General features: G+C 49.9%; 10 protein-coding genes across 10 annotated transcripts; 5 read left to right on the forward strand and 5 right to left on the reverse strand.

Moving 5' to 3' along the window:
- Window positions 1-770: 770 nt before the first annotated feature.
- GGS25DRAFT_514778 (carbohydrate-binding module family 50 protein) lies at window positions 771-5029 on the forward strand (the record flags this gene model as incomplete). The annotated part of the gene is made up of 5 exons (XM_049263023.1): window positions 771-2601; window positions 3936-4036; window positions 4127-4180; window positions 4304-4472; window positions 4566-5029. 5 exons carry the CDS (start codon window positions 771-773, stop codon window positions 5027-5029), a joined length of 2619 nt encoding a protein of 872 aa, XP_049115799.1.
- A 64-nt stretch (window positions 5030-5093) lies between these two features.
- GGS25DRAFT_495618 (ATPase, V0 complex, subunit E1/e2) lies at window positions 5094-6260 on the reverse strand. Its single transcript, XM_049261466.1, has 3 exons — window positions 6112-6260; window positions 5929-6012; window positions 5094-5784 (listed from the first exon to the last, which is right to left on the reverse strand). The coding sequence occupies exons 1-3, from the start codon at window positions 6120-6122 to the stop codon at window positions 5652-5654; spliced, it is 228 nt and encodes a 75-aa protein (XP_049115800.1). The 5' UTR covers window positions 6123-6260; the 3' UTR covers window positions 5094-5651.
- Window positions 6261-6398: 138 nt separating this feature from the next.
- GGS25DRAFT_495619 (6-phosphogluconate dehydrogenase 2) lies at window positions 6399-7920 on the reverse strand. Its single transcript, XM_049261467.1, has 3 exons — window positions 7670-7920; window positions 7228-7598; window positions 6399-7075 (listed from the first exon to the last, which is right to left on the reverse strand). Exons 1-3 carry the CDS (start codon window positions 7712-7714, stop codon window positions 6565-6567), a joined length of 927 nt encoding a protein of 308 aa, XP_049115801.1. The 5' UTR covers window positions 7715-7920; the 3' UTR covers window positions 6399-6564.
- A 614-nt stretch (window positions 7921-8534) lies between these two features.
- Window positions 8535-9482, forward strand: GGS25DRAFT_522923 (uncharacterized protein; the record flags this gene model as incomplete). Its single annotated transcript, XM_049264332.1, has 1 exon — window positions 8535-9482. The coding sequence occupies one exon, from the start codon at window positions 8535-8537 to the stop codon at window positions 9480-9482; it is 948 nt and encodes a 315-aa protein (XP_049115802.1).
- A 330-nt stretch (window positions 9483-9812) lies between these two features.
- On the reverse strand, window positions 9813-11144 carry GGS25DRAFT_495621 (DUF1681-domain-containing protein). Its single transcript, XM_049261468.1, has one exon. It carries the CDS (start codon window positions 10782-10784, stop codon window positions 9942-9944), a length of 843 nt encoding a protein of 280 aa, XP_049115803.1. The 5' UTR covers window positions 10785-11144; the 3' UTR covers window positions 9813-9941.
- Window positions 11145-11339: 195 nt separating this feature from the next.
- Window positions 11340-13351, forward strand: GGS25DRAFT_495622 (mitochondrial ribosomal protein MRP51). Its single transcript, XM_049261469.1, has one exon. It carries the CDS (start codon window positions 11498-11500, stop codon window positions 12938-12940), a length of 1443 nt encoding a protein of 480 aa, XP_049115804.1. The 5' UTR covers window positions 11340-11497; the 3' UTR covers window positions 12941-13351.
- Window positions 13288-14355, forward strand: GGS25DRAFT_331751 (40S ribosomal protein S17). The gene is made up of 3 exons (XM_049257903.1): window positions 13288-13616; window positions 13729-13929; window positions 14004-14355. The coding sequence occupies exons 1-3, from the start codon at window positions 13470-13472 to the stop codon at window positions 14091-14093; spliced, it is 438 nt and encodes a 145-aa protein (XP_049115805.1). The 5' UTR covers window positions 13288-13469; the 3' UTR covers window positions 14094-14355.
- GGS25DRAFT_331796 (Rtr1/RPAP2 family-domain-containing protein) lies at window positions 14001-15994 on the reverse strand. Its single transcript, XM_049257904.1, has 2 exons — window positions 15845-15994; window positions 14001-15728 (listed from the first exon to the last, which is right to left on the reverse strand). Exons 1-2 carry the CDS (start codon window positions 15913-15915, stop codon window positions 14618-14620), a joined length of 1182 nt encoding a protein of 393 aa, XP_049115806.1. The 5' UTR covers window positions 15916-15994; the 3' UTR covers window positions 14001-14617.
- Window positions 15995-16953: 959 nt separating this feature from the next.
- On the forward strand, window positions 16954-20897 carry GGS25DRAFT_331807 (uncharacterized protein). The gene is made up of 3 exons (XM_049257905.1): window positions 16954-18789; window positions 18859-18933; window positions 18988-20897. Exons 1-3 carry the CDS (start codon window positions 17112-17114, stop codon window positions 20694-20696), a joined length of 3462 nt encoding a protein of 1153 aa, XP_049115807.1. The 5' UTR covers window positions 16954-17111; the 3' UTR covers window positions 20697-20897.
- A 1608-nt stretch (window positions 20898-22505) lies between these two features.
- GGS25DRAFT_331914 (uncharacterized protein) lies at window positions 22506-23744 on the reverse strand. The gene is made up of 3 exons (XM_049257906.1): window positions 23437-23744; window positions 22843-22933; window positions 22506-22779 (listed from the first exon to the last, which is right to left on the reverse strand). Exons 1-3 carry the CDS (start codon window positions 23566-23568, stop codon window positions 22625-22627), a joined length of 378 nt encoding a protein of 125 aa, XP_049115808.1. The 5' UTR covers window positions 23569-23744; the 3' UTR covers window positions 22506-22624.
- Between the last annotated feature and the right edge of the window lie 2912 nt (window positions 23745-26656).

Consider the following 26656-nt stretch of genomic DNA (forward strand, 5'->3'; position numbering starts at 1 on the left):
ACAAGTGACTTGGTTATCTTTGGGCCATTTTCGCACCGAATCGCACGCATTATGGCCGCTCTAGCCGTCTTGGCTGATGTATTAGGTACATACATACACTACTAGGTACCTACTAGGTATTATATGACGTGCCATACACTAAATTCACTAATACATGTATGTACATGTAGTTATGTACATTAACCCTGGTTCATCTTTCAATCAATGTTTAGCATGTACCCTAGGTATTCTCTAAAAGGGGAGTCCAATGGTACGTGTACAATTCAACGAACTCCTGGTTAATGTTAAACTCTTCTGACAAACAGAACTGAGACTGGTGGCACCAAGATAACCGACTCGATTCATTCTGATACTCACTATTCCCAAAAATACCAAACTTACCAAACTTACCAAACTCCCTCCCTCGTTCGTTCCTTTACCCCAGCGCTGAACTGGCATTGTTTTGTCTATTTTTGATTTGAATTTGTTTCTGAAAAAAGAACAAGTAAAAAGTAGCATCCGAGGTTCTTTGGAATCCAACACAATTTGGACTCGACCCACGGTGCTGCTTACTTACTTTCAGTTCCAACTTCCCAGTATTGCTACTAGTTCAACTTATGCCATCGTTCGGTTAATTTCCAATTTAATTCAAGAAACATACCAAATATTTCCAGTTACTCTCTGCGATCAGAGCGAAAGTTGCCCCCGCGTGACGGTTCTTCCGATGAAATCAATGTTTTCGACTAGTCGACACCAGCCATAGCCTCCTTAGGCTCCTATCGCCCAAGAACATGGCCGATACGGGTAGGGTGTCAAGCTCTGCCACCCCGAGGTCCACAACTGGTCTAGTCGCTGCTGGTACCAATGATGCGAGTGCTGTGAGGTCGCGGAGTAGGAAGGTTCCCGCAAACCGGGATGCAATAAAATCCCCCTCCTTGACACCTGGTCAGAGCCCCATTCCCAGCCGAGGCGCAAGTCCCATGCCAGCTGCGCGCCTCGGCAATAGCAATCTCCTATCGAGCGGAAGGTCGAGTCCCTCCAACGCTGCCTTTTCGCGCGGGCTGCTGGAGGGTTCATGGACACCTAGCTGGGCATCCGTCCAAGATTTTGCATCGTCCCTACTAGAAGGCGGTTACAATAGCGAACCATCACGTCCCAACAGTAGCAGCGGGAGTAAATCACGACCGAAGTCTATATGGAATGGGTTCGGGGCAGGCGCTGCAAAACTTGGCAAGACATCCACTTGGGGACCGGCACCTCCGGAGTCACGGCCGGCAGCCCGAGATATTGCAGCAGGATCTCTTGCCGAGAGAGAAGCACAACTGAAAGCTAGGAAACGAGCTAGTGTACTGGAAAGCTACGAGGGAGTAAATGGAGGGTTGGATGTAGCTGGGAGGTATAAAAGGAGGAACTCGGACGAGACTCCTCGAGGCGGAAGCGAACCTGACGTTGAAGAACACTTGGTCTATTTACACCGTGTACAACCTACAGACACATATGCAGGCATCGTCCTCCGTTATAGATGCCAGGAGCAGGCGTTTAGGAAGACGAATGGGCTATGGTCTCGGGACAATATCCAAATACGCAAATTCCTGATGATACCCGTCGATGCATGCGAAAACAAGGGACGGCCATGCGATCCGCCCTCCCAACACTCACAGAAAGTTGATCATTTAGCTACGACACCTTTGGCTTCCGAGTTTGGAAGCCCTACTTCCACCCCACAGCCACCGCGGACTCTTCATGATAGTTACTTTGAGTCCATCAGTGGCACATCAGCGGGACAACCGAAGCAGGAAGACGAGGATTTACCATGTACTCATGTGCGGTGGGTTAAATTAGATTCAGTTATAGAGCCCGTGGAGATCGTAAGAGTCTCGAGGAAATCGATGGGTTATTTTCCTCCTAGGCGAAAGAAGAGCATTCACACAGCTTCCGCCTTCTCCACCCCACGTCACTCTCTTGACCTTTCAAAAACCATCACAAACACATCCGAAGCTGTTAATAGTCCGGGACGGCTTTCATCTAGACGACAAAGTTCTCTTAGTGCGCGACCGACCCCTACGAGCCTGGGGACCTCATCTGCTAGAAGCAGGGTCGCTAGTGTGGGCGAGGGAGACGACGTTCCAGCGTGGATGAGAAGGCCGGGAGGTGTAGGGTCTATGGGAAAGAGCGTGAAAGCACCCGGCCCAGCTAAGGACTACTTTAATACATGGGTAAACAAACGACTACCTGGACTTGGTATCGACTCGATGCCTTCCATGTCAGTTATGGGATCCGAGACAGCACATTTTGGGTTTGATAATGCTACAGAAGAAACGGCGGGTATCGTTGAAAGCCACTTTGAAGAAGGCCGGGAAGCTACTTCGCCTTCCCGCAACGGGATCGGCCTCGAACAAGCCGCTGCATCCGTCGAATCATGGTTGCGCGGCGCGTGGGCGAAGCGGACCGGTACTCCAAGGCTAAGCTCGTATAAAAGCCCACCGGAGGACTTGGATCTTATCGAGCTCGCCGATGCTAATAGTGACGACGGAAGACAGGGTGCGTTTGCGAGAGCTCAGGATGCTGCTGGTCTGCTGAACCAGGGGTTCCAAGCATCGACGGGACGAAGTGAGGGCGAGGGTACGGTTAGAGGACGGTCGGCTCCGCCTACAGCTGCGACATTGGGGGGAGGGAAGGGGAAGAAGGCGGATTAAGGATATAAGTGCCGTGAGATACAGAGGGAATGGAAAGACGGTCGGTCCATGGTAATAGACAACTTTACAAGCAGGCAGCTTGATTCATTTCAAGCGAAGATCAATACGAAAAAAAAAAATTCTAACTACCACGATTCCAACGTATACAGCGACGGCGCAAACGCTTGCCTACTTACCTATCCGGCTTCCTTTTTTTAGCTTTACTTTTTTAAAGATTTCAAGACATGGTGCCTGCATTGTTGAAGGCGTTCTAGGGAAGAGAGGGAAGCAGAAGAGAAGGAGATTCTTCTTCATATGAGCGTGTATTTTTTTTTTTTTTGGTTGTCGTCGTGCTTCTCTTGTCTGTTACAGTAGTAGGTATAGTTTACACGGGCTTGGCTTAGCTTTTGGAGGGAAGGGAAGAAGGTGGGAAAGGATGGGGGTGTAGGAAAGGGGAAAGGGGGTAGGGAAGAAGGAAAGACTTGCTTCCAGGTATTGCTTGTATACTGTACGTAGGAATATCGATAACTACCTATATGTAGGCACATTGTAGGGACCTATGTAGGTAAGTACGGTATATATACAATTACTTACTTCTTCAATGTTGGTGCTTTGCTTGCGAGGTGGGCTTGTTTCCTACAAATCTATAAACTAGAATTAGGGATGTCAGGTAGATTATCGGCTATAGAGACATCGAGTTCGTATAAGTAAATAGCCCAGCTGGCGTTCTAAGGTTTGCGGCTCAATTGCTTATTTAGCTCCCTTGCTTCATTACGTCATTCCCCTGTATTGAATACTTGGCCTCGAGAATCGAATATCCCTTTTTTAAGTACGAAGTACTTGAACTTTGTTGTCGCAAAAGTTCACACTTTTACATAACCTTATAACTTACTTATGTACATACTTACTTGACACTAACATTGAAGGTTAGGAATATCTACGTTAATCATTAATCCAAGCTCCAGTTTGTTGTATCCATTGCGGTTGTCCTTCGTACCTAAATAACAACGATTCAAAGTCATGTTAATACCACGATATCCATTCCATCGGAGAGAAGAATCCCGACCATCGAACCGTGTCGTCGTCCTTGCGAATGCGCCTTCAGTTACTTACACACATACATAGTAGCTGCTAAAGCCAACATTGAAGCCAAACCAAGCTACCGACTCACTATAGCTGAACTTATACCAATCCATCAACTAATACTATATTCCCGAACCGCAGCCGAAAAAGCGCAAAGCGAACAAACCAACAAAAAGACACAGACAGAGAGCAAGAAAGCCATGCCCATCTGCATCGAGTGCCGGCACCCGGTGAAGACGCTGTGGACGCAGTACTCGGGCGCCGGTGACCCGTCGAGCGGGCACAACATCCGGCTGACGGTGTGCAAGAACTGCGGTCGCTTCTGCGACAAGTACGTCGAGCACGACTTCGTTGTCCTCTTCATCGACCTCGTCCTCATCAAGCCCCAGGTGTATAGGCATCTGCTGCACAACACGCTCATGCGCGAGCGCGACCAGTTTGATGTACGTCTGTGCCTGTCCTGTACTATGGTATGAAGAGGGGTTGGAGAGTGGCAGAATAGAATAGGGTGGGAAAAGAAGATTCATATAATGGAGTGCTAATGAAGAGCGATTTGGAATATATAGCCGTCTATCATACGCTTAGGCACGCTCCTGTTACTCTTCGACGTCTACTTGACGTGGGCGCGCATCGAGAAGCAAGCCACACCATCGCCCGACTCGGTCTCCTCCGCGACAGGAAGTAATCTGGGGAGTCTGGCACAGCAGCCCATTGTCTTTCAATATCTATACTTCCGTACGTATTTGCTTCCTCTCCTCCTCCTCCTCCTCCTCCATCCAAATCCAATATAACGATAAATAAAGCTAACCCATCCCCCCCCAACAACAGTAATCCTCTGCACCTTCTCAACCCTCGCCTTCCACGTGAGCATCCGCTTCCTGACCTCCTCCCCCTTCTCCCCCTTAGCCTTCCTGGGCTTCCTACCGACCTACCCGCGCCCCAACTCCGTCTCGACCGCCCTCCTCGTCTCCTCCTCCACCAAGCTCTTCCCCATCCTCATGGTCATTTGGGACTACGACGTCCCCGCCGCCGCCCGCAGCCTCGGCTGGGCCGTCGTCGCCAACAATGTAGAGGCCCTCGCCATCCTCCTCGACTGCGGCTACGCTGTCGCGATCGCGCTGACGGCCGCGGGCGCGGTTGCGAGGTGGCTTGTGGGACGCGCGATTCTGTGGATGGTGGGGCTCGAGGGCGTGGACTCGGTTAGCGAGAGCGGTGTTGCGGCTGATGGGAGGGCGCTGTGGGCGGGTTTGGTTTATGCGAGGGAGTGGGCGGGTAGGTTGGCTGTTGGGTGATAGTTACTGTACATGTGGTTGTTTACGCCTGGTCTTGGTCACGTCTTTTCTTTACAGAACAATATAAAGTGCATTCATCCATAAAATTGAGCCTCCCAACGTGACTTTCTCGATGTTTGAATGTCCATTGCACACCCGTTATACATACATACATACATACATTCGCGCAGCTTTTCTTATTTAAAACAGCATTGTATATTTCCCGTCTCTCCCGAACGCCCAATGAAGCCATGTTAGAACAATGGGGTAAGTAAGTAGATATTTGTACAGTCGAGTCCCGCCCCGTGCTGTCCGGCTCCGGCGAGCTCTCTCTCTCTCTCTCCTTCAATCGCAGTAGTAGTAGCAGCAGCAGTAGGATTATGCCATCTTTCGCCTTTCTCCAAAAGGCTATCCCGTGTTATCGCGTCCACTCCCACTCCCTGTCTTCCTAGCTCTTACACATGTAACAATGTTCCATAACCCTTCCCATTCTTCCCCCCCTCCCCCTTGACCTTCACCCCCAACGGAAGCTGCAATTGCGCGTCGTATATGTATTTTTCCTGGTCGGAGAACGCGATGGCTTGGTAGGTAAGGAGTTGGGCGGGCGGACAGCGCTCGCATACCAAGTACGCGGGCCTCGAGCTTATTCGTGTTGGAATCCCTCGCGGACATTGGACCGTCTCGGCTCGATCAGGGGGTGCAGCTGGGCCATGAAGGTGATGAACCACATGAGGTAGCAGCTGATGAAGGCGAGGATGAGGGAGGAGCGCCAGGTCCTGTGTGGTTGGGTGATTCGGATTAGTTTGGTTTTGGTGAGGAAAATGGGTTAGGATGCAAGTAGTAGGAGAGAGAGAGAGAGAGAGAGAGAGAGAGAGAGAGAGAGGAAGGAAGGGGAAAAAAGGAAGAAGAGAAAGACTCACGTCTGGTTCTCGCCCTTGGGAGAGAAGAACCATGCGGCGACGGACAGGGCCACTACGATGGCGAGGCCGACGAAGACGCTGTACCTGTTTGTTGGGCGGAGTTGTTAGCATGCTTGTTGTTTTGAGCGGCGGCGAAGGGGGAGTGAATGGATCAATGAATGAATGAATGGTTAGTGTACGTACCCCTGTGCCATGTTGAGAGTTGAGCAGTATTAGTTTGTAAAAATGGTGCAAGCGAGGATTGGTAAGTGGTGAGAACAAGGCCGTAGATGAATGGGTTGAGAGCTTCGATGTTCAGTGTATTATCATTGGATTGGAAGCTTCAAATGTTGGCTGCTTGGTTTCAATGCTACATACTTTCCCGGCGTTGACTTGGATGCTGGCTATAAGGATGCTGGATATAAGAATGCCAAGACTATATTGCTTAGTCATTTTATACAAGGGTTTAGTTACAACATTGAAGTCTGTCTTATGTACATAACTAAATGTTCATTCTTGAGATTTTGAACTTTTCAACACTCAACACTCAACACTCAATACTCAATACTCATCCTAATCAACCTGGCTTCTCTTTTATTTAATTTCATATTTCATTTAATTTGATATAACAATTCCATCATCAATAATATATATCCATCAAGCGTCATTCTCAAACTTCAACCCAGCATTCTTTCTAGCACTGCCATACATACCCGCGATATCCCCCTTATCACCACCTGCATGCTCTGCAACCCCCTTCAGATACTCATCCGCAACCCCCACCAGCTTCAGCTCCGCGCCCGCCTTCTTGGCCATGTTCATGGCGTGGCCCGCGTCCTTGCGTGCGTTGTTCGCCGAGAAGAGCGGCTCCTCCATCTTCCAGTACGTGCCATTGATCATCCGTTCCGAGTAGACGCTGTACACGCCGCCAAACAGCAGATCGACGAACTGCTTCAATGGATCGCTGCCGAGGCCGCTTTTATCTGCCAGAGTGTAGCCCTCGCCCAGCACCGTCACCATGTTCAGGATGAAGCTGTTGCCCAGCAGCTTGAGCTTGAGCGCGTTGCCGTACGGCTTGTCGTCGAACGCGATCTCGGCTCTGCCCATCACGCCCTTGGTGTACGGGCGTAGTCTGTCTATGCTGGACTTTGGTCCGGCAGGGACAAAGCTGGCGTTGTCATCAATGTTAGTGATTTTGTATGTGCCGTATTAGAAATCGTAAATGTGCTCTCTTAAGAGACTCTTGTACACATAGATATACCCAGATATACATAGATGGGCATATCGGTATACTTGACAAGGTAAGGGATTTCAACTTACATGAGTTGTCCTGCTTGAGCTGCTGCCGGTGCACCAAATACGGGACTTGCTACAAACTGACCCCCTTTCTCGGTGATCGACTTGGCCACCTGCTCCGCCGTTTCCGGGGCGATGGTGGAACATTCAACAAACAACTTGCCCGTAACGTCATTTTTCAAGAAGGTATCAAAAATAGCAGTCACCGCGGCGTCGTTGGAAACAATAGTGAAAACGACGTCGGCCTTTTTCAGGCCCTCCTCGATAGAATCGACTATCTCTGTCTTGCCCGCGGGAAGCTTAGCCGCTAGTTCCTCTGAACGCTTCTTGGTCCGGTTATAGAGTATGAGAGGTTTGTCTAGGTTGCCCTTCTCCACTAGATTCTTTACCATTCCCTAGTGAGATGTAATTAGAAAAGGGAGGAGAGCCGAGGGAATATATAAATATCTTGACGTTGGTGGCTTACGTTTCCCATGTTCCCCAAGCCGATCCATAATATCTGAGGTGCCATTTTTGCCGATTTGACCCGGTAAAGTGAATGATTCAGTTCTGAGTACTAGGTTAAGTAGTTGGTATATAAGCTGTGTAAGAGGAGTGCTATATTCTCTTACTTATTTTCCGAGTATCTTATATAAACAATAATAATATTGAGGAAGTAGGTATGAGTTTCAATAGGAACATTGAAGTAAATGGGGTTTGCGCCAAGTCGGCTTTTGTTGTACTCTTACCCAAAAGCCCCCGCAAGCCGCCGGCTCGAAGCCAATAGCCGGCCAATCTCCGTCATCGACCTCCGAAGTATGCAACTAACATTACAGAGATGCATTACAAAACCATAAAAAGCATCTTGTATATAGCTGGACGGTTCTGTATAGACAATCTTTCATTAAGATAAGAAGGGAAGATCCTATCAATATAAACCCCAGGCATGATAAATCTACATAGCTAAGACCTCTCGTCAAGATTCACGCCTAGCCAAGCCAATGAAAGTCGAGAAAGAGACATATTGGTCTTTGCCCGATGTCTTCAGCGCCTGGCTTCTAGAAGCTCTATTTACCCCTAATCTTAAACACCCACCCGACATGTACATGGTTCTCGTAAAACTGGAACACCCTGGAAGCCTGTTTCTCTTTGATACATACATGCCTAGTGAATTTTCATCATGGTAGATCTTTGTCCTACCTGTCCCATTTAGAAACATGGGTTGGTGCAGATACAGACCTATCTGGGTTGCAAGTTCCTGTAATAGCCCTAGGGAGGTAACTAGTCAGTAACGATACCCGTACTACCTACTAGGAAGATACTCATATCATAAACACCAAATCCTGATCAAAATGCCGCTACCACCAGTTGCAAGAGATGAGCAGCTGCGTCAGGGACAGGCATCTGGGAACCGTACAAGTGAACCACAATCGAACCACCACAACGGCCGCAAGCCTGAGCCTGCGCCCTTGACAAAAGTCCCCAGCGGCCCCGGGCCATCGACCAATGCACTGCAACTAGGGCTGCACCCGCGCTCGTTCGATGAACTACACAAGGAGCGTCTGCACCTCCTCCAGATGCTGCAGCAGCACGACCAGAGTGCCACTGAGCTATCCCAGCGGGTCCCCGCCGTCGAGGAGCAGATCAACTACTGGACCGGGAGCACGGATGAGCTGCGGGAGACAAAAAAGCACAGCGGATGGCTGCGGTATCGCATTTCGGAGACCGTCGAGGAGGAACGGCGGATCCTTGCGCGCCTGAGCGACCTGTACGTCGAGATCCAATGTCTGGAGCGATGGTGCAAGGCCGACAAGGACAGGGAGATGAGAGATACTCGGCAGCGGCAGCAGCAGCAGCCCCGACCTATGCCCGCCTATGAGTCTTTTGGTCACTCATCTCCGCCCCCTTTTTCAACACCATCAGCGCAGCATCATTATCCCAATGTTCTTGTTGACCCCTATCATTACCAGCATCACCCCTCTATTCCCTACAACGCCCCCTGGGAGGATACGCAATGCGTTCCAAAGCCTGGCATGTATGATGGATCGGGGGATACGCCGCAATATGCCACGGCACATATTCCTTTCCAGAGTACACCCGAAAGCGGCACCCGTCGCCACCACGGTTTGTTCGAACTAGATGACACGGCCATGGGTATTTCACAAGATGGCATTTCTTCTTGCGTCCGACAACTAGGCGACCTGAAGATCGAACAGGAACCCAAACCGAAGAACCGCGTGAGCATGCCTTCGCTGAGCTGTACGCGGGAAATAGGGGACTGGGAGGATAGTGAGGACTAAGCATTGGCTGGGTTGCATATCTACCTTGGTAGGGTTGATATCTGCTTAGTACGTTAGGTTAGACATTTATGTAAGGGTAAGCAGGTAATGATTGGGGTGGTACGGTTCTATTTAGGGAGTGCGTTGGTTCATTGGGTTGATATTTGACTAGGTCAGGTAGGTTAAAAGGGCTCAGCGTAAACCAAAAAAAAAAAAAAACCACCAGTTTACTTGATTTCTTCTTCAGTGTTTTTTTTTTGGTTCATTTTCCCTTTACGGGAATGGAAGACGGGTTGTATTTTACCAGCAAAAGCCCCCCTTCTCTCATAGTAGGTACCTAGTTTCTAATCCCCGTGGTGCGCAAAGCTGTAGTAGAATCTAGGAACAAGCAAGCAAAGCAACCTTAACAATCATAAAAAAAAAAAAAAACCAACCAAAAAACCAGAACTCAAGACCAGACCACGTGTGCATGCATGCATTTCAAGCAAATTCCCCAAACTTCCCATCGTCGAAACCCAACTCCTGTGCGGACAGTCGCTTTTGCCGGACGCTCTGAGCACTCGGCGGCGGAGGGAGTATGCCGGCACCGCGAGGCGATGACGATGGAGCGGGGGGAGGGGGTAGGGAGAAGGAGGAGAGGATCTCATTGGACTCGTACGCGGGCGGCGGGTCCGGCTTTCTTCTGCCGAACCTGCCGGGCAGGTTGATGGTGATCGTCTCGCCCTCCTTCAGGCTGAGATCGCGCTTCTCGGCGCTGTCCTTGCGCTCGAGAGTGGACTTCTTGCCAACCTGACCAGCACCAGCGGCGTTCTGGTGGCTGACGGCCCAGTCGAGGGTCTTCTGGGCCTCCTGCAGGGAGACGCCGAAGTCGAAGGCCTCGCTGCGCTCCTCGAAGCCGATGCCGAGGGTGGCCTTGCGGCCGGCCTCGTCCTGGACGCGCAGGGCGAAGAAGCGCGAGCTGTCGGCGACGGACTCGACGACGGCCGAGGCGGTGTACGGCGCGGCGGCGAAGAGCTGGCCGTTGGAGGCGTCCTCGAGCACGATGTCGGCCTTCACCTTTTCCTCCTCCTCATCCTGCTCCTCCTCACCGCTGTTGCTGTTGCTGTTGATGCCGGCCACCGGGACGGCGGTCTCGATGACGCGCAGGCGCGCGGTGAAGATTTGCCGGTTGCTGTCCTCGGCGGTCCAGCCGGCGGCGACATGGCCCTTTCCGGGGACCATGGGCGGGATGTTGTAGACGTGCACGGGGCTCGCTACGAAGAGAACTCTTTGAATGGCGTCAGATGGTAGAGTTCGGCCGGTGGCCGGATCTAGTAATTCCATTTTTCTATTTTCTTTTTATTTCTTTTTAATCTTTTTTTTTGGGTACCGGTAAGTAAGAACTTGAGTCAGTGACTTGACTGAAATTGACTTGCACTGACTCTTCTTCTTCTCCTTCTCTTTCCAATGTTAGTAAATGATTGAGTTTCAATCTGCCCAGGGTATCCTACCCCCTTTTTTTTATGTCGTTGGATCCGTCCGAACTCTAAAGTTTGAATTCAAAGTTTTTGTATGTACAACAGCCTGAGGACACTCGGCTTGCGGAGCTTAGAGCTTTATGTACTACTAGTAGTATAGACACTAGCTAGTAGTATGTAGTATGTAGTATGTACATATGATACGTGCTGGTAGGCTGCTGCTAGGTACATGTATGTAGGTAAAACCCCCCCTAAAGGCTGCGGCAGTGCGGCCCCTATTAAGCCCCCTATTAAGCCCCTCAACCGACTGCAAGAAACGCCATTTACCTATGGATGTACACGTGGGGTAAAGTAGTACCCACATTTCTAGTACATTATCGATTACAAACATTCAATGTTGGACTTAAGATGCATAAACAGACCCCGATGATTTGCCGATTTCCCACTTAGGTACCTAGGTACATTGCATCGTGCGCATTGGATGCTTCAAGGTTCCAAAAAAAAAAATCCTCAAGTGTAAAGCTATCATCACCACCCAACTTACCATTGAGCTCCGCAGCGAGCTTAACCATTCTCGCCATGGCCAGCCGGAGTGTTTCTCCTGGGGCAGCACTGCTGAGATCATCTCGTATGTTCTCAATGCCAGCCCCAATCGCCCCTCCTCCTGGCGACTATTCTGCGGCGACCAAGCATTACTCTCCGACTTCCTCTATCCATTTCCCAACACATCTTACTGTGACGACCACCTCAGCATCTAGAGCTACTGGTGACTGGGGATTTAAACGGCCACTCCCAGTAAAGACCACCACAAACACCACCTATCCATTGGTGCGGGTTAGGAAGGTCGATTCCACCGAACACGTTACGGACTTCCAATCTGCCTCGGACCATGCCATTACCTTGAAGAAATTCCAGGAATTAAGCATACCACTCTCGGTGCCTATCCCGAAATCATCAGAGTCTTATGTGCAAAGGATATTCCCGAGCTCGGTGTTTGAGGAGGACACCGATGTGACTGCCTTAACCCCGGAGCAAAAGAGTCAATTAGCAAACGTCAGGTGGAAGTTCACGGGGCCATGGCTTGCCGGTATGACCGATGGCGAATTTAAACGGTACCTTGTGAAAAAGGTGCGATGCAAGCGTGCCGAATTTCGTGCCGTCATGAAGCAGACCCTTGCGGCTGAGATGACGAAAGACCGCGCGCAAAAGGCTAGGGAGGCAGCGGAGACGACAGAAGAGCCACCAGCAGTTACTGCCGACGATATCGACGACGCTCTTCTCACAGACTACCTTAGAGATCTGAGACAAGACCGTATGACCTTATTCAACCTCGTTAGCTCCTTCTTAGACCTAGCACCAGTCGACCAACATACTGAGCTTAGCTATCTCGGAACCATGGCCCCAAACAGACCCAAGGTTCTGGAACGTAGCAATCCGTACGCAGCGGAAGGGCCGCCAATTACACACCCTTCTGCTGGCCTTTCTTACCTCCGTACGCGAATGTTCCAAGAAAACCACCCGATCTATGGGCCCCAGAAACACCACCCTCCGATTAAGTCTAGAGTTTTGAGGCCGGCGAACACTACGGCGGGCATTTATAGACCTAGCATCGGTGTCGGTGGATTTGTCGGTAGCATTTCGGGCGGAGACAACATGTTTAACGAAACGAGACAATCGAATACTGCCCGGTCCAGGAGTCTCCGCAACGTCGAGCTGGAAAAGTATGGCGGCAGTAAGATATACACGCACCTCAACTTCGCCACGGTCAGCTCCTCCGGAAGGACAACGATTAGCATAACGGACAACCAGGGACAGACTGAGATGCAGGCAGAAATCGTCCAGAAGGAATTGGTGGGAGAGGGCACCGTCTTCGAAGAAGAGCTGCGGATGCGGAATTCCCCTCCCATCCCGCGTAACCCAATGGCGAACCAGAATACCTACAGCGCTCGGCCCGGTAGCCGGATCCCAGGGAACGCGAGCAGCTATGGTTTAGGGAATATTTTTTCAGACAGAAGATATTAAATGATGATGCCACTCACCAATAAATAACCTGGATTCAGGGGAAAGGGGCACGCGCTGTGTATTATATGGTGTATACCTACTCGATGCCATCTAAATAAGTGTCTATGATAGGTACTGATGTTTTTCTCTACCTATGTAATCTATAGTATGTATCCACTGGCATTACAGCTTCGAGTACGACGGTAGGTATGTACATGTACCTTGAGAATATCAATGTGGATACTTGAATGCTTCAATGTTCTTTTAACTTTGAACCGACAATAACCGTTGCCAACTGTCATGGGCTGTTAATTACCTAATCCCCCTACTACGGCGGTACAGTAGTAGTAGGCTAGTAGCAATAACTCTTTCCTGCCCTAGTACCCACCCGGAGTTTTACCGAATTTTCCCCCACACAGAATTCACCCACTCGCAAATATTCTTTTTCGTGACTTTCTCAAACAAGCAGAGCACAACCAATTTTCGGACTTCTTCAACCACCAGACTCCTTTCAACTCCCAATTAACCCACAGTCCTCAATACCGCCAAAATGGGTCGCGTTCGTACCAAGACCGTGAAGAAGTCCGCCAAGGTCATCATTGAGCGATACTACCCCAAGCTCACTCTTGACTTCGAGACCAACAAGCGAGTTTGTGATGAGATCGCTATCATCGCCTCTAAGCGCCTACGCAACAAGGTCAGCCAGCACCTCTTCTATCCTCTGAAATATACGCGAATACAAGGCGACACATAAATCAAGAATTCGCGGAAGAACTTGGCTAACATGAACTCTTTATTTCTGAATATAGATTGCCGGCTACACTACTCACTTGATGAAACGAATTCAACGAGGACCCGTCCGCGGTATCTCCTTCAAGCTCCAGGAAGAAGAGCGAGAACGCAAGGATCAATACGTGCCCGAGGTTTCTGCTCTTGACTTCACGTTGAACACCGAGTCTGGCCAGCTCGATATCGATGTTGAGACCAAGGACCTACTGAAGCACCTTGGCGTAAGCTCCTCCCTCTAAAGCATACGTGGTGCTTTGACGCGCGGATTGATTATACTAACTTGACTACACTATAGTTCGAGAACGTCCCTGTCAACGTCGTACCTGTTACTCAACAACAGACCGCCGAGCGACCCCGACGATTCGGTGACCGTGCCCCGCGATAAATCAAAAAAGTACTACGGGAGATGACGTCGCGGCATTTATGAATGAGGGTGGATGGTTTATGGGTTGATTTTAAGGGCTATTGGCATCGGTCTCATGACTATACGGCGTCTCTACTACGGACGATAGTAGGTTCATTCTAGATCCGCAATTGACGAGATCTTCCCACACTAGGTGTCCCTGATTTGATAGCGAAAGCTGGAGATGACGGTTGATTGCCATTTTCCCCTTCCTACCTTGATGCGTGCATACGTGAATTGTCTTCCTCATAGAACCATTGGGCGCAGTATTTTCGGTACTGCATCCACGGTTTCTCCTACGACGATGCTGCAAATTTACAACATAGTAGCAACGAAGGTTTCCCGATAGCAACTGTAAATTTTTCATTGAGCTATCATATTCTTCAACCAGTTGCTTATTCCGTCTTGCTTGCTTATTGCAAGGGGTATCTTTTTGATCCTAACTAAAACGCCGTAGTATGAGTATGCAAGTAGAGTGACTTTTTAATTTTTCCTTACGCCATTATTCATGATTCTGTCATTGAAAGTTTAGAAACAGCCTCCACGATATCTTTACTACTATTCTTAATCTCCTGGCCCCATTTGGGCTTGTAGCCATCAAGTAGCAGGTGGTCCTCGTTGTCGTTGTCCTTGTCCAAGGAAGGCTCTTGCGCCGCTGCCGTGGCAGCCTTCTCCCGGATCGTCACCTTGACCGGTGGTTTCGTCTGCGTCGGCTTGTCGCCTCGCTCGAGCGCTAGGTCTATGGCGTCGCGCGTCGCCTTCTTCTCCTTTTCCGCCTCTAGGCTTCGCAATTCCCGTGCTAGTCGCTGCCTCGCTGTCTCGTCGGTGTCGTCGCTGCCGCCTTTGCTATGCTGCTGGTTCTCCCTCGGCTCATCCAGCAGCTCGATCTCAAGGTTCGACGAGGAAGCAGGGCCGGCGCCGGCGGCCCACTCGCACAGCTGCACCTTGATGTACATGGCGCGGCGCGCGCACTCGGGCGAGCACCAGCGCTCGAGCTCCTTCCGGGGCACGATGTTGAAGTCCCGCCGCCCGAAGTTCAGCAGCTTGTACTCGCCCGTCCCCGCCAGCTTGCGCCGTGGGTTGGGGCACAGGACGTAGCCGCAGTTTTTGAGGGTGTTGCGCTCGGCGATCAGGTCTTCGTAGTCGCTGGGCTGGAAGAGGCGGATCAGGGTGCGGAAGGTGGTGAGGTCGGTGGGGGAGGGGGAGGAGGGGGAGGAGGGGCGGGAGAGGGGCAGGTGAGAGAGTTGGATGGTGGCTTCTTGGATTTGGTCCTCGTAGATTCGCTGCGATTGGATTAGGAGGGCTTGTTGGATCGCGAGCTCGCGGGCGCTGGGGGTTGCGGTGGTGGCAGCAGCGGTGGTTGTCGTAGTAGTAATAGAGGAAGAGGAGGCTCTTTCTTCGACGGGGAAGGGGGTGATGGGAATTGGGAGGACGGTGGTTGGTGTTGCTGTTGGTGAAGCTTTGGCTTTTGCTGCTGAAGATGTGGCAGAGGGTTTCTTTAGGATGCCTTTTGGCTTTTTCGGTGGTGAGGATGTGGTGGCTGACATCTTTGCTCTTTTTTGGTGCAATGCTGTTTTGTGAAATGTTGTTGGTTGAATTTGGATGTATGTAAAGTACCTAGGTTAATGTAAATATTAGGATTTGGCTTGACTTAACGGATGCGATCGATGATGTTCAACGTTCAATGTTATTTGGATACTTTAAATGGATACGCTATGTATGTACATACTCACTTTCCCGTCAAACACGTGATAGTAAAAGACGCCCGCCACATGGCACTAACCACAAAGGCCCAGCATCTCATGTGAGGCTAACTGATAACTGAAGCGAGCAGGTGCATGCAATGTATGTATGTTATCGTCATTGGCCCGTGCACCTTTACCTCTTTATTTGCACTATGGTACTACTAATATGTAGGGACCTTCGGAACAGACCATGAGTTTTAAGACTCAAAGCCAAGGCCAAGCTTATGAAACCCTGCTGCAGCAGCATTATGCCCTTTCCCTTCATGTTTGATTCCACCAGGACCAGGCATCTCAACCCGCAACTTCACCTAACCTTAGCACTTTACAGTCTTGTCTGTCTATTGCCGATTTAATAAATTGATTGATTTATTAGTCCCAGCCTTTAACTTTGTACCACTATTTTACGGTACCTGCCCAGGCCATCAGTAACCATAGTCACATAGTGGCCTACATAGCCTTTTATTTGATTACCTATTGATTGTCGCTAGTTCAATACTTTAAATACTTCCAAGGTTACTACATGACAACCATAACCAAGAACTAAAAAAAACCCCCAAGAACCCTTTTTTTTGTTTTTACCTTTTTAAAAAATTAACGACGTTGAACTTTTGAAAAAAACCAATCCTTTGGAAGCTTGGGAAAGCGAGATACGTTCTAAAAGCTCAGTGTGTGCAATACAAAACAAACACGACTTTAAAACACTACAGCTTATGCATTCGGCCCAACTTGAAGCACGTACGCACATTACCATTACTGCTGTAGGCAATTAATAGGTCAAGCTTGGCTCTTTATGGTGGGTTACATCTCCATCCTAGCATCCATCCCATTGAAAAAAAAGAAAAACAAAAAAAGAAAAATATAGTATTACCTACCCTAGGTCATTTACATACATATTTACCTACTACTAGTAGTAGTGCCTAGGTTACTAGTAGTAGTATACTAGGGGTACAAGTTTATGCGCTGACGTCGACCTACTCCAGCCGCGAGCTGTAACAGGCTGCTTGCGAATGCTCAGCCTCATGCGTCTTTCTTCTACCTAATTTGTTCAACTGTTAGGTATTGTGACTTTTAAACGAACGTCCTGAGATTTGAAGCCCCGTTCCATCTCCGACTGCCAGAATCAAACTTAGCAGTTCGCATATCTTATTGTCGCATTCATTTCCCTCGTCATCGAACGACCCCGCCAATTGTACAGCCATCTTCAAAGACATCCAAGTTTCAACCATTCCAGACAACTCTACGACGCTGACGCAACATGGCGGCCGTCCCATTTAGGGTAAAGGCCGTCTACGAGTATACTTCGAGTCACGAGGATGACCTACCTTTTGGAGTCGGTCAGATCATAACCGTTACCGAAGAAGAGGATGCTGATTGGTACGCTGGTGAGTATGTTGATAGCCTAGGCGTTAAGCAAGAGGGAATCTTCCCCAGAAACTTCGTGGAGAAATATGAGCCGACCGCCCCGCCACGCCCAACGAGATCTCGTAAGAAGGAGCTAGAGCCCACCGCTTCTTCCTCTCCACCTCCTGGCCCTCCGGCTTCGCCGCCGCCTGCAGTGGAGGAATCTGCAGAGATCCCGTTGGAGATCGCTCATCAAGATCCACGTCTTGCTTCACCAACGTTTCCACCTCCGGTACCTCATTCGCCTCCCACTCCTGTTGCTCCTGTCGCCAAACCACCAGAGCCGGCTTCCATCTCGGCTCCTGTACCTGTCGAAACAAAGCTTCCTGATCCATCGAGTCCTATAGTTCCTACTCGAGCGACACCTAAAGGCCCAGCTCCAGGTCCACCTAAACCTCGCGCTGGTCCTCCCCCGGTGTCCGAGAAACCCGCCATCGGTTCTTTCAAGGATCGCATAGCTGCCTTCAACAAGCCGGCAGCCCCGCCTGTCACACCTTTCAAGCCTAGTGGCCTTAGTGCCGGCAGCTCCGGGTTTGTCAAGAAGCCGTTCATCGCTCCTCCGCCAAGCAGGAATGCTTACGTTGCTCCACCTCGAGATATACCTGCCACAAAGATCTATCGACGTGACGAAGATCCCGAGATCAAAGCTACTCAGGCAGAATCTCAAGAAAATGCTGAGAGGGCCGGTCTCCTTCCTGCGGCATCTATCGAAGGCCAAGATGAAGACCAGCCAAAACCTACTAGTCTGAAGGAACGTATTGCTCTGCTCCAGAAGCAGCAAGCTGAAGCGGCTCAGCGACATGCCGAGGCTGCCGCAAAGAAGGAGAAGCCGAAGCGTCCACCGAAGAAGCGCATGGAAAGCGAGGAAGGCGCTGCAGTAAGTGAGGCGGTGGATTCTCCTCCAGTCCCCGAGAGAAAGGACACTGCCGAAACTGCTAGCAAGAAATCTCTCGACGAGTCTCGACCTCCAAGACAGGGTGTGCCCGCCCGAAGGAAGTCTTCTGCAGCACGCGCCGAGAATGATGGTAACGAGGCAGATATGTCGGGTGCGGGAGATACGACTGAGGGGCAAGAGGATCTCACTGAGAGGGACGACAGTGATGAGAAGTCTCGTCCACATACCGGAGAAGCCTCTGAACCGACAGCAGCCGAGAGCACAGAGATTGAGGAAGAAGAAGAGATCGACCCTGAGGTTAGACGAAAAGAGGAGCTCCGTGCTCGAATGGCGAAGATGAGCGGTGGTATGGGATTTCCTGGCCTATTCAATCCTGCGGGTATGATGCCCCTCGGAGGCCCAGCACTTGCCAAAAAACCGAAGCCGCCACCACCAACGGAGCGCCGTTCAAATGATATAGAAAGGCCTTCTTCGCCAAGGATGGCCGCTCCCCCTATTCCAGTTATGATGCCCCTACCCGGCATGGCAAAGCAGAAGCAGCCAGAGGAAGAAGTTGTGGAGTCAGATCATGAGGAGCCAAGTAATCAAGAGATCACTCCCGTTGTGAGTGCCCAGCCAACAGGATCGGTCCCAGAGCGTAAGTTTGAACCCCGGCATGTGCTTAGTCTTATAATGACTACTGTGCGGCGATTAACAAAACGGACAGCCCTATCAGAATCCCATGGTGGCCCACCCCCTGTTCCTGCTGGACGGCCTGCACCTCCCCCAGTGCCTACAGATTGTCAGTCCTTTTTCTCTCCTTGGTTTGTAGTAAAAAAGTTAATCAGTATTCTAGCCCGGCCTCCTCCGCTTCCGCCTACCGGTATAACCTCTCCTAGTCAAGGTTCCGAGTCTGACGATGAGTTGTCGGAGAATCCTCAGAGGGCCCTCGAAACCCCTCGAGGCGAGCACCCGCCTCCCACGGCCCGGGTCCCCCCTATTCCTTTGACGTCCCCTGTGATGCCGACTTCGCCCCGAGGTTCTGCCAGGCGTCCTTCCTACATGGGCGAGGAGGGCCCTCCATCCTCGCCTCCTTCACAGCTAAGCAAGAGGAATAGCCGTCCGCCGCCTCCCATCCCGAGTGCAGCCGCACCTCCCACTCAAGGTCGCCCGCCACCCCCACCTCCTCCTGGCCCCCCTAGTCGTTCTTCTACAGCTGACGAACGGCCCGCAGTCCCGATGAGACCTGGAGCTTTAGACAATGGTGAAGAGGGAGAAGTCACCGAGTATGAGGGCGATTATGATACTGACATCGCGTCCTCAGTTCCTCATAAGGACGCGCTTAAATCGCATGCGCGAGACTCAAGCTTCGATGATAGCACCTCCCTGCGCTCACCAGTCCTCGAAGCTCCGTCATCCTTGCCACCTGCAGCCCTCAATGCTGTTGCCACGAGAGCTCCCCCGCCGCCTCCGAGTCACCCGGCACCAGGCTCAAGACAATCAGTAGATGCGCCCCGTGCCGTCCCTCCGCCGCCACCGAAAGAGGTATCCTACTCCTTTGAGGATGAAGATTATGACCCATATAACTACAACGCAGCGGCAAACGCATCTGCCCCAACCTCTCGGACTGTAACTTCCCAGGAGCAGCCCACGCAGCCACCCCAGTCGGCCTCTTCCTACAACTCTCCCACTCTACCTCCACCAGGTAGTCGGGGGCCTCCTCCTGCACCACCAGTCAATCGATTACCTATTCGAAAATCGTTGGACGCAAGGAGATCAGTGGATGCCACTCGGCCATCAATGGAAACTGGCTTCGTGGCAAACGAGATTGACCTAGCTGTCCATACACAATGGTGGCTTTCGGCAACTATGATACCTCCCATATTCCAGGGCAGGCGAGATATTTACACCGAGGTTGGTGAATCCACATCGGGGACTTCAGTGACGAAGGAGGTTTCCATACTATTCCAGGATTATTCACAAACTGTCATCACCGTTCGTTTCGATAGTCAAGCGCCTACAGAAGCTGTCTTTGAACAGCGCCATGAAGCACCTCCTCGTAGCCTCCGGCAGGATGAGCTCGAAGAGGCTTACGAGCGATTTGGCCGATCAGTAGCCAGCGCAGTTGCGTCAAAGAAAGATACCGTGGTTGGAGATGGTACTCCACAAGCCCTGATATTGGAACTTCTTAAGCCGCTCAAGGATGCTCTGCTTCCTGTCGGTACGCGCGCTTACGGCGCTCTGGTTTACGCCAATTTAGCCAATGCTTCTACACAGCAGAATGATGAGATCAGACCGGGAGATATCGTTTCCATTCGAAACGCCAAATTCCAAGGCAAGCACGGGCCCATGCACGCGAAATACTCTATGGAAGTAGGCAAACCGGATCACGTGGCCATCGTGTCGGAATGGGACGGTACCAAAAAGAAGGTGCGGGCTTGGGAACAGGGCCGGGAGAGCAAAAAGGTGAAGCAGGAGAGTTTCAAGTTGGAAGACCTGCGAAGTGGTGAGGTGAAGATCTGGCGGTTGATGCCGCGGAGCTGGATCGGCTGGAGCTCGGACTAGCGGTCTCGCAGGCCTTCCTTGTACGAGTACCGTTGGCCGATTCTAGTTAGGGTTGGCTCTGATGGCAGGGTCAGCGTGGACAGTCCAATGCCGATGCCGTTTTTGCCCTGTAACCAGTTAATAGGTTGATTTGGTTCAACAACAACATCAACACAGCTAAGTTTTATGTTAAAGCTACCCAGGTAGACTAAATCAACCAACCCTTTCACTCTTCCCCTCCTCCTCTTCCACTCCCGTTATTAGGTAGTTAGTAACAAAGATGATGACGATGACGATGAGGTGTGTTGCTTTGCCTGATTATGGTGATGTGGGTGTGGTGATAATTAGGGGTAGCTCATGCATACCTAGGGGGGGTGTAGAAGTGAGTTGGTAGTTGATATGGCTGTATGGTATGGAAATACCTAAGGGTGCCTACTAGGTACCATGGGAAAGGGGTATGACAAGCAATATATAGTAAGAGAGTTACGTGGAGAGAGTACATAAGTAGTGTAGGTAATAACTTTTGTCGTGTTCATCAGAGGTTCTGGATATGGTTTTACCAACTCAACGTAACCTCCTTGCTCGGTACGAACCCATGATGGCCTACATTTGGAATTATTCTATGCATGTTTACTTCTGCTGCTGCAGTTATTGTTGCTATCACTGTCGTCGTCGTCGTCGTCGTCGTCGTTATTATTGTAGTACTATGATGGCAATCACTCTGTTGGTGTCAACGTTCTACCTATCCTTTGCAGTAACGCGCTCTGGGGATGGATCGTTGGTTGGTTGGTTCGTTGGTTGCCTAGGTAGGTATGTTCAAAGGCCGTAGCAAGGGGGAAGGACCTGCCCTCGCAACCTCCCTAGCGGTATGTGGCGCGTAGAGCAACTCTAGGTAGTACCTACCATACCTACCTATACATAAATTCCTACTCTCCCATATAAGGGACAGGGACATGTCTGTTCTGGTGTATCCTAGGTAGGTACGTACCTACGTAGCAACCCTTAGAAGGCATACATGATGATGCTCTAACTATTCTCGTTGTCTCCCCCGAGTGAAATCGTGTCCAGCGCACTTTTTTTTTTTCCGGCATAGTTGCTTGGCCACCCGTTGCACCGTTGGCTCATCTTGTCAGTCCCGGTCAGGCGTTGTGGGCCTGAGGGGTGTTTGACTTCTGGCATCCATATATCATACCTATGGTGTATATTCCAATCTTATGTCGGGGTATTGAGTACGGAGCACGGAGCAAATATATACATTGTTACTAATCAATTCCCCGGGCTGTGTAGACGGGCAGGAAGTAGTAGGTAATAGTTTGGTAAGTTAGTATGTTGTTGATAGCTGCTGGTTTTCTTGGAAGTGGCCTGCGTAGGATTATTTGTATCTTCATGGCTACCTACCGTGACGAGCATACAGCCGATGACACGACTTCATGCGTGGGTTACAAGAAGCCAATGTACCTAGGTAGTATAGGTAAATATTCAACACACGTCTGTGAAGATGCTATGAGTCGATCGGCGCTGTGATATAGACCGTGCCTCGGTAAGTACCTACCTAGACATAGCCTACCTTCCGATGGGACGGGCTTCCAGATTACCTACTAGTATCGCCCGGAAGTAAGTACATAGAAAGCTAGGTATGTGGCTATATTCACGCAAAGCCTGTCGACGAAACTCAGTCCTAAAACTAGTGATGTCGCGGTGGCTGTAAACATTATACACTACTATACTACTCAGCCATCGCCAGCTATCCAGCGCCCCCCCCCCCCCTTTTTTTTTCTACTCGTATAGGTAGGTTATCTTGGGCTATGAAACGGTCCGGCGCTGCCATCCCGCAAACGCTCAACCACGTAGGTGGGTATTCCCAAGTGCCTTAGCCGAATACCTACCGGAAATAGATTCTGCCGCTTTTCTCTAATGAAAACCAAACGTCTACCCGTCTACCTACTTGGCTACCTTAGTAAGTGTCCACCTAGGTAAGTGTAAGTATAAATAGACAAGTTCGAGAATCTATGGAGCCCGGCAGTTGCGTGTTCCTTTCTGTGGGCTCTTGGGTAGCTAAGCCCCCCCCTTTCGGCAGTTACGCTACCCACGGACATGTTTGAGGCTATGCTATGTTATGAAATGCATATCTAGGCATTGAAGAGTCAGGCGGGTGGCTTTTACTTACCTGGCCAATCTTGGTATCTCGATTCGAGAGATGACTTTGAGGCGGCGTGTGGTATAGAGGAGGTAGTGTATATTAGCCACATATCATGCCCCTATACAATTGCGAGTAAGAAAGGAGTCGCCACGGTGTGTCCGGGTGTACCTAGTGTGGCCCAGCATAAAGATGATGGACTTAAGTCTGGGTCTTGTTTGTTTGCTCATGTGGTAGATGTTATAACATTGACTAGATAGGGGGGCGATATCATGAGATACAGTATAAGCCAAATCATCTGATAGATAGATGGATGTGCAGGTACTATCTGATCGACGTTAATATAATGCTATTATGGAAATGTGTCTGTCTATGTATGTAACCAAGTGACTCCTATGTCTGCCTACCTAGGTACTCGTTGCAACCTCTTCTTCTGCGCGCGTGGATACCATCACCATCGGTATAGTATCTCAGTCCGTGACAGCCGTGCCTCCCTATCCTACGAAAGCCACGTCTTCAAACTAGGCTGTGCTACTCTCTGTCCCACACATTCTCTTGCTCTGGAATGTCCTATACGCGTCCGCGATTCTATCTCAAAAAAGGGGGCGAGAGGGGGGGACCTACTGGTAACGAAGACTGCCTACCGGGTAGGTGGGCAGGAGTAGGTAGAAGGCAAAAAACATCAAGACACAGCATTAACAAGAAAGAGAGAAATGGTAACACGGTAACGTCATCATTCCAACTCTTGAGCCTCATTCCTCACAGTAGAACCAGATAGACAGAGAGAGAGAATAGGTACGGTAACCAAAGAGAATATAGCAGTGCCGTGCGGTTCGTCTGTTGGGGGTTTTGCCCTCTCGGTGTACGACACCGATGAGGAGAAAAGGATTTTTTTTTTTAAAAAAAATGAGAGGCAATGCGACGTCATTGACCGACTGCCCAAAGTGATAGGTTGCTTATGTATAGTGTAGCCTACTATGTCCTACCTACCAGTGATCGGAGATAAGAGAAATAAAATCCAAGGCGTAAGACAGAATAAAATGCGAGACTGCCCAATGATGACCTAAGCCACCGACGTATTGTAAGATCTGCCAGAAAGGGACCTACCTCAAGTAGGTAGGTAGTGAGTGGAATCTATAGTATGACAAAGACAGCCACTACCATCCCGCATTGTGTTGCGTTGCGTTGCGTTGCGTTCCGCTTTGGTTTTCTCATCCACCCTCCCCGCTCTCTCCCCCTTAAAGATGCTTTCTTGTGCTTGCTTCATGCTCCGGTGCCCGGTAGCCTTTCGGAAACGACGGCCGGAGGGTGCGAAGGCGGACACCCGAGACGTCTCACTTGTTTCTTGGATGGATTTGCCGGTCTAGATTTGTCTTGTAGGGTAACGTGGACACGTTATACAAGTACGAGCGCTGTCTTGCTTGCCTCTTTTGTATGTGGGTGTCTCGTGTGCCTTGCTGCTCTGTTTCAAGCTAGTCTAATGGACTTTGCAGCAATAGCATATGCAGTGAGAAGCTGATCCGGAAGTACGGTTGGTCATGTGTTTGTGCTCCTTAGGCGAACTATACGACAAATAACTAAATTTACTCTTCTGCCTGAGCTACCTGCTTACCATATCAGTTCCGAATTAACGGGCTGTGTTTCGTTCAGGCCTCGATTTTCAGGCTAGACAAAATCTAAGCTAAACAAGAAAACCCAAGGCTTACCTTCTTAGGCGGAGCCGAGCTTGACGTTGGGGTTTTGATTGATCCATCTTGGCTCTATTCTAGGCGAGTGCTACTAAAGGGGGTGGATGGCCTGTGAGAGCCCCTTGCCTCACACATACAGTACCAATCTAATATCTGATAGTCAATAAGCTATCGGAGAATAATCCAAAACAGCCAACGTTGACGATCGTAGACACTTTGGATAGAAGAGAGCCAATAGTCTTCGAGCTGTATTATTTTTTTCTAGCCTAAGATAATGTCAGTGCAGTCCACGTATTCAGACACACAAAGGTTGAAGATAAGTCCAAGTCTTGGGTGAACAGGTGGTCGTTCGGTGCTATCGTCGCCATTCGATTTAACTTGCCTCAAAGTGAATAGATATTGATATCAATAAATAGATTTGCTAGGTAGGTATGTTATGTGTACCCGGATAGGAGTAAGAGCAGTCTATGGTGAGGATGGTCCGGCCGGCACCTAGGACTAAGAATTCGCCGCGATAGACTACCCAGTAGGTATCTACCTATGTTTTAGGGAGGCGAAGACCAATAGAATCGAGCCTTGGAAATTTAATCAAAGCATGGCCAGTTTCGGCCGCCAGGGAGATTCGGACCAAATCTATTTCCCATAGCTGGCTGTTGATTTTACCGAGGGGGTCCGATAGGGCAAATATGCTTGCATCGCAGGGTCGTAGTCTTGACTACGGAATATATGAATCATCCAATACCTGCTGCCACCCCAAAGCTCCCCACGTTTCCCAATCATGGGCATATCGGAGAAAACCAATGCATACTTGGTCGGAGCTATGGCAAGGGATCAGATAACGTGTGTTTATCTTTGGAGTCAATTGGAGTTGTGACCCAGTAGAGCTCAGGGGGAGCTCTATTTGCTGGACCTTTCAGTCCCTAGATCTGTCTACTATCCACTTCCATTGGAAGCTGTTGTGTGTCTGACCCAGAAGTCCGACGAGGGAGACGTGGAGGCATTGACAATCGAATCCATAAATTTGGTCCAATTGGTTACTAGGGATTTCTGTCTTTCTCGCCCATGGTCCAAGTTCGCGGGACTAGGCATGTTTTGGAGTGGGATTTATGAAATGTGATGTTAAATTGCCGCCTGACGCGCCATGAAACACAGGCACATTCTGGATAGCGACGTTACAAAGCGCTTTACTTAAAGAGTCATGAACTAAGCCATCAAAGGAAGAGCAAGTTGCTACGCCGACCATAGTCTTGGAAGATAGATAAAGGCCTGATATGGCCTAATATGGACAAGGTCTGAAGCTATTCATACCTTGTATGTGCCTATGCACACAGGTCCCCTCAGCGTCACAGGATGTCCCCGATTGACCCAAAAGTTATAATAAGCTCGTGCTCCACAGTACTGGACCACCTATATGAGTCTTATGAGTCTTATGGGAATAGGCTCTGATGAGGATCTCTGTGTAGACCTAAGGGCCTAGGGGCCTAGGGGCAAAGCCATGATCTCTGATGGAGCAGGCCGATTGCGTCAAGGGGAACACAACCCGGTCAAATAGGGTACCCAGCGAGCCGGGAGCCGACTTCGGCATCTTGCATGTTGTGGGCATGCTGTGGGGTAGGAGGCGGTACAAGCAGCCGCTTACGAGACGAAGATTGAAGACAAAGATCAACACTATTCATCAAGAAATTCGTGATCGGGTGGTTGGCATCGTGAAGATCGCCGACGGTAAGAAATGAATTGCTGTCGATTTCCGATGAACTGCAACACACTTCATATCCCTTGGATCGCGTGGGTATTGGTGAATCTGGCTCTGGGCAGGAGACAGCAACGAAATGTGACCCTAAGGCATCAATATCTAACGAACAGCTTGTAAGACCAAAATCCAAGGAATCTACATAGGGGTAGCTAGTGTCTGTAATCGTGGCATAGCCTAGCATCATCCTAGATGACACCAATACTTCTTGACTAGGCCCATTTCCCATCTGTAGTCATCTGTAGATGGAAAAGAATAGCCGAAAAGTCAAATTTCCATTCTCGGAAACTCAAGGGCCTAACCTTTGAAAGTACTATGTATGCAGGGTGACCTAACCAGAGGAGACACACTTGCGCTGTATTCCTCGGCAATGCTTCGTCTTGTGAAGAGAGAGGACAGTGTATGA

The sequence above is a fragment of the Hypoxylon fragiforme genome, assembly GCF_022984875.1.
Source record: "Hypoxylon fragiforme strain CBS 206.31 chromosome Unknown GGS25scaffold_6, whole genome shotgun sequence".
Classification (NCBI taxonomy): domain Eukaryota; kingdom Fungi; phylum Ascomycota; class Sordariomycetes; order Xylariales; family Hypoxylaceae; genus Hypoxylon; species Hypoxylon fragiforme.

Coding starts and splice junctions, on each gene's coding strand:
- GGS25DRAFT_495618 (XM_049261466.1), bottom strand. Junction 5,785..5,928: donor CCCAAGGGCGAGAACCAGAC/GTGAGTCTTTCT, acceptor CCAACCACACAG/GACCTGGCGCTCCTCCCTCA.
- GGS25DRAFT_495619 (XM_049261467.1), bottom strand. CDS start 7,714: ATGGCACCTCAGATATTATGGATCGGCTTGGGGAACATGGGAAAC. Junction 7,599..7,669: donor GCTTGGGGAACATGGGAAAC/GTAAGCCACCAA, acceptor ACATCTCACTAG/GGAATGGTAAAGAATCTAGT. Junction 7,076..7,227: donor GCTCAAGCAGGACAACTCAT/GTAAGTTGAAAT, acceptor TGACAACGCCAG/CTTTGTCCCTGCCGGACCAA.
- GGS25DRAFT_495621 (XM_049261468.1), bottom strand. CDS start 10,784: ATGGAATTACTAGATCCGGCCACCGGCCGAACTCTACCATCTGACGCC.
- GGS25DRAFT_495622 (XM_049261469.1), top strand. CDS start 11,498: ATGGCCAGCCGGAGTGTTTCTCCTGGGGCAGCACTGCTGAGATCATCT.
- GGS25DRAFT_331751 (XM_049257903.1), top strand. CDS start 13,470: ATGGGTCGCGTTCGTACCAAGACCGTGAAGAAGTCCGCCAAGGTCATC. Junction 13,617..13,728: donor CTAAGCGCCTACGCAACAAG/GTCAGCCAGCAC, acceptor TTCTGAATATAG/ATTGCCGGCTACACTACTCA. Junction 13,930..14,003: donor ACCTACTGAAGCACCTTGGC/GTAAGCTCCTCC, acceptor ACTACACTATAG/TTCGAGAACGTCCCTGTCAA.
- GGS25DRAFT_331796 (XM_049257904.1), bottom strand. CDS start 15,915: ATGAGATGCTGGGCCTTTGTGGTTAGTGCCATGTGGCGGGCGTCTTTT. Junction 15,729..15,844: donor ATCACGTGTTTGACGGGAAA/GTGAGTATGTAC, acceptor ACATTAACCTAG/GTACTTTACATACATCCAAA.
- GGS25DRAFT_331807 (XM_049257905.1), top strand. CDS start 17,112: ATGGCGGCCGTCCCATTTAGGGTAAAGGCCGTCTACGAGTATACTTCG. Junction 18,790..18,858: donor AACAGGATCGGTCCCAGAGC/GTAAGTTTGAAC, acceptor CAAAACGGACAG/CCCTATCAGAATCCCATGGT. Junction 18,934..18,987: donor TCCCCCAGTGCCTACAGATT/GTCAGTCCTTTT, acceptor TCAGTATTCTAG/CCCGGCCTCCTCCGCTTCCG.
- GGS25DRAFT_331914 (XM_049257906.1), bottom strand. CDS start 23,568: ATGAGGCTCAAGAGTTGGAATGATGACGTTACCGTGTTACCATTTCTC. Junction 22,934..23,436: donor GTAGGCAGTCTTCGTTACCA/GTAGGTCCCCCC, acceptor GCAATTGTATAG/GGGCATGATATGTGGCTAAT. Junction 22,780..22,842: donor GAGATACCAAGATTGGCCAG/GTAAGTAAAAGC, acceptor AACATAGCATAG/CCTCAAACATGTCCGTGGGT.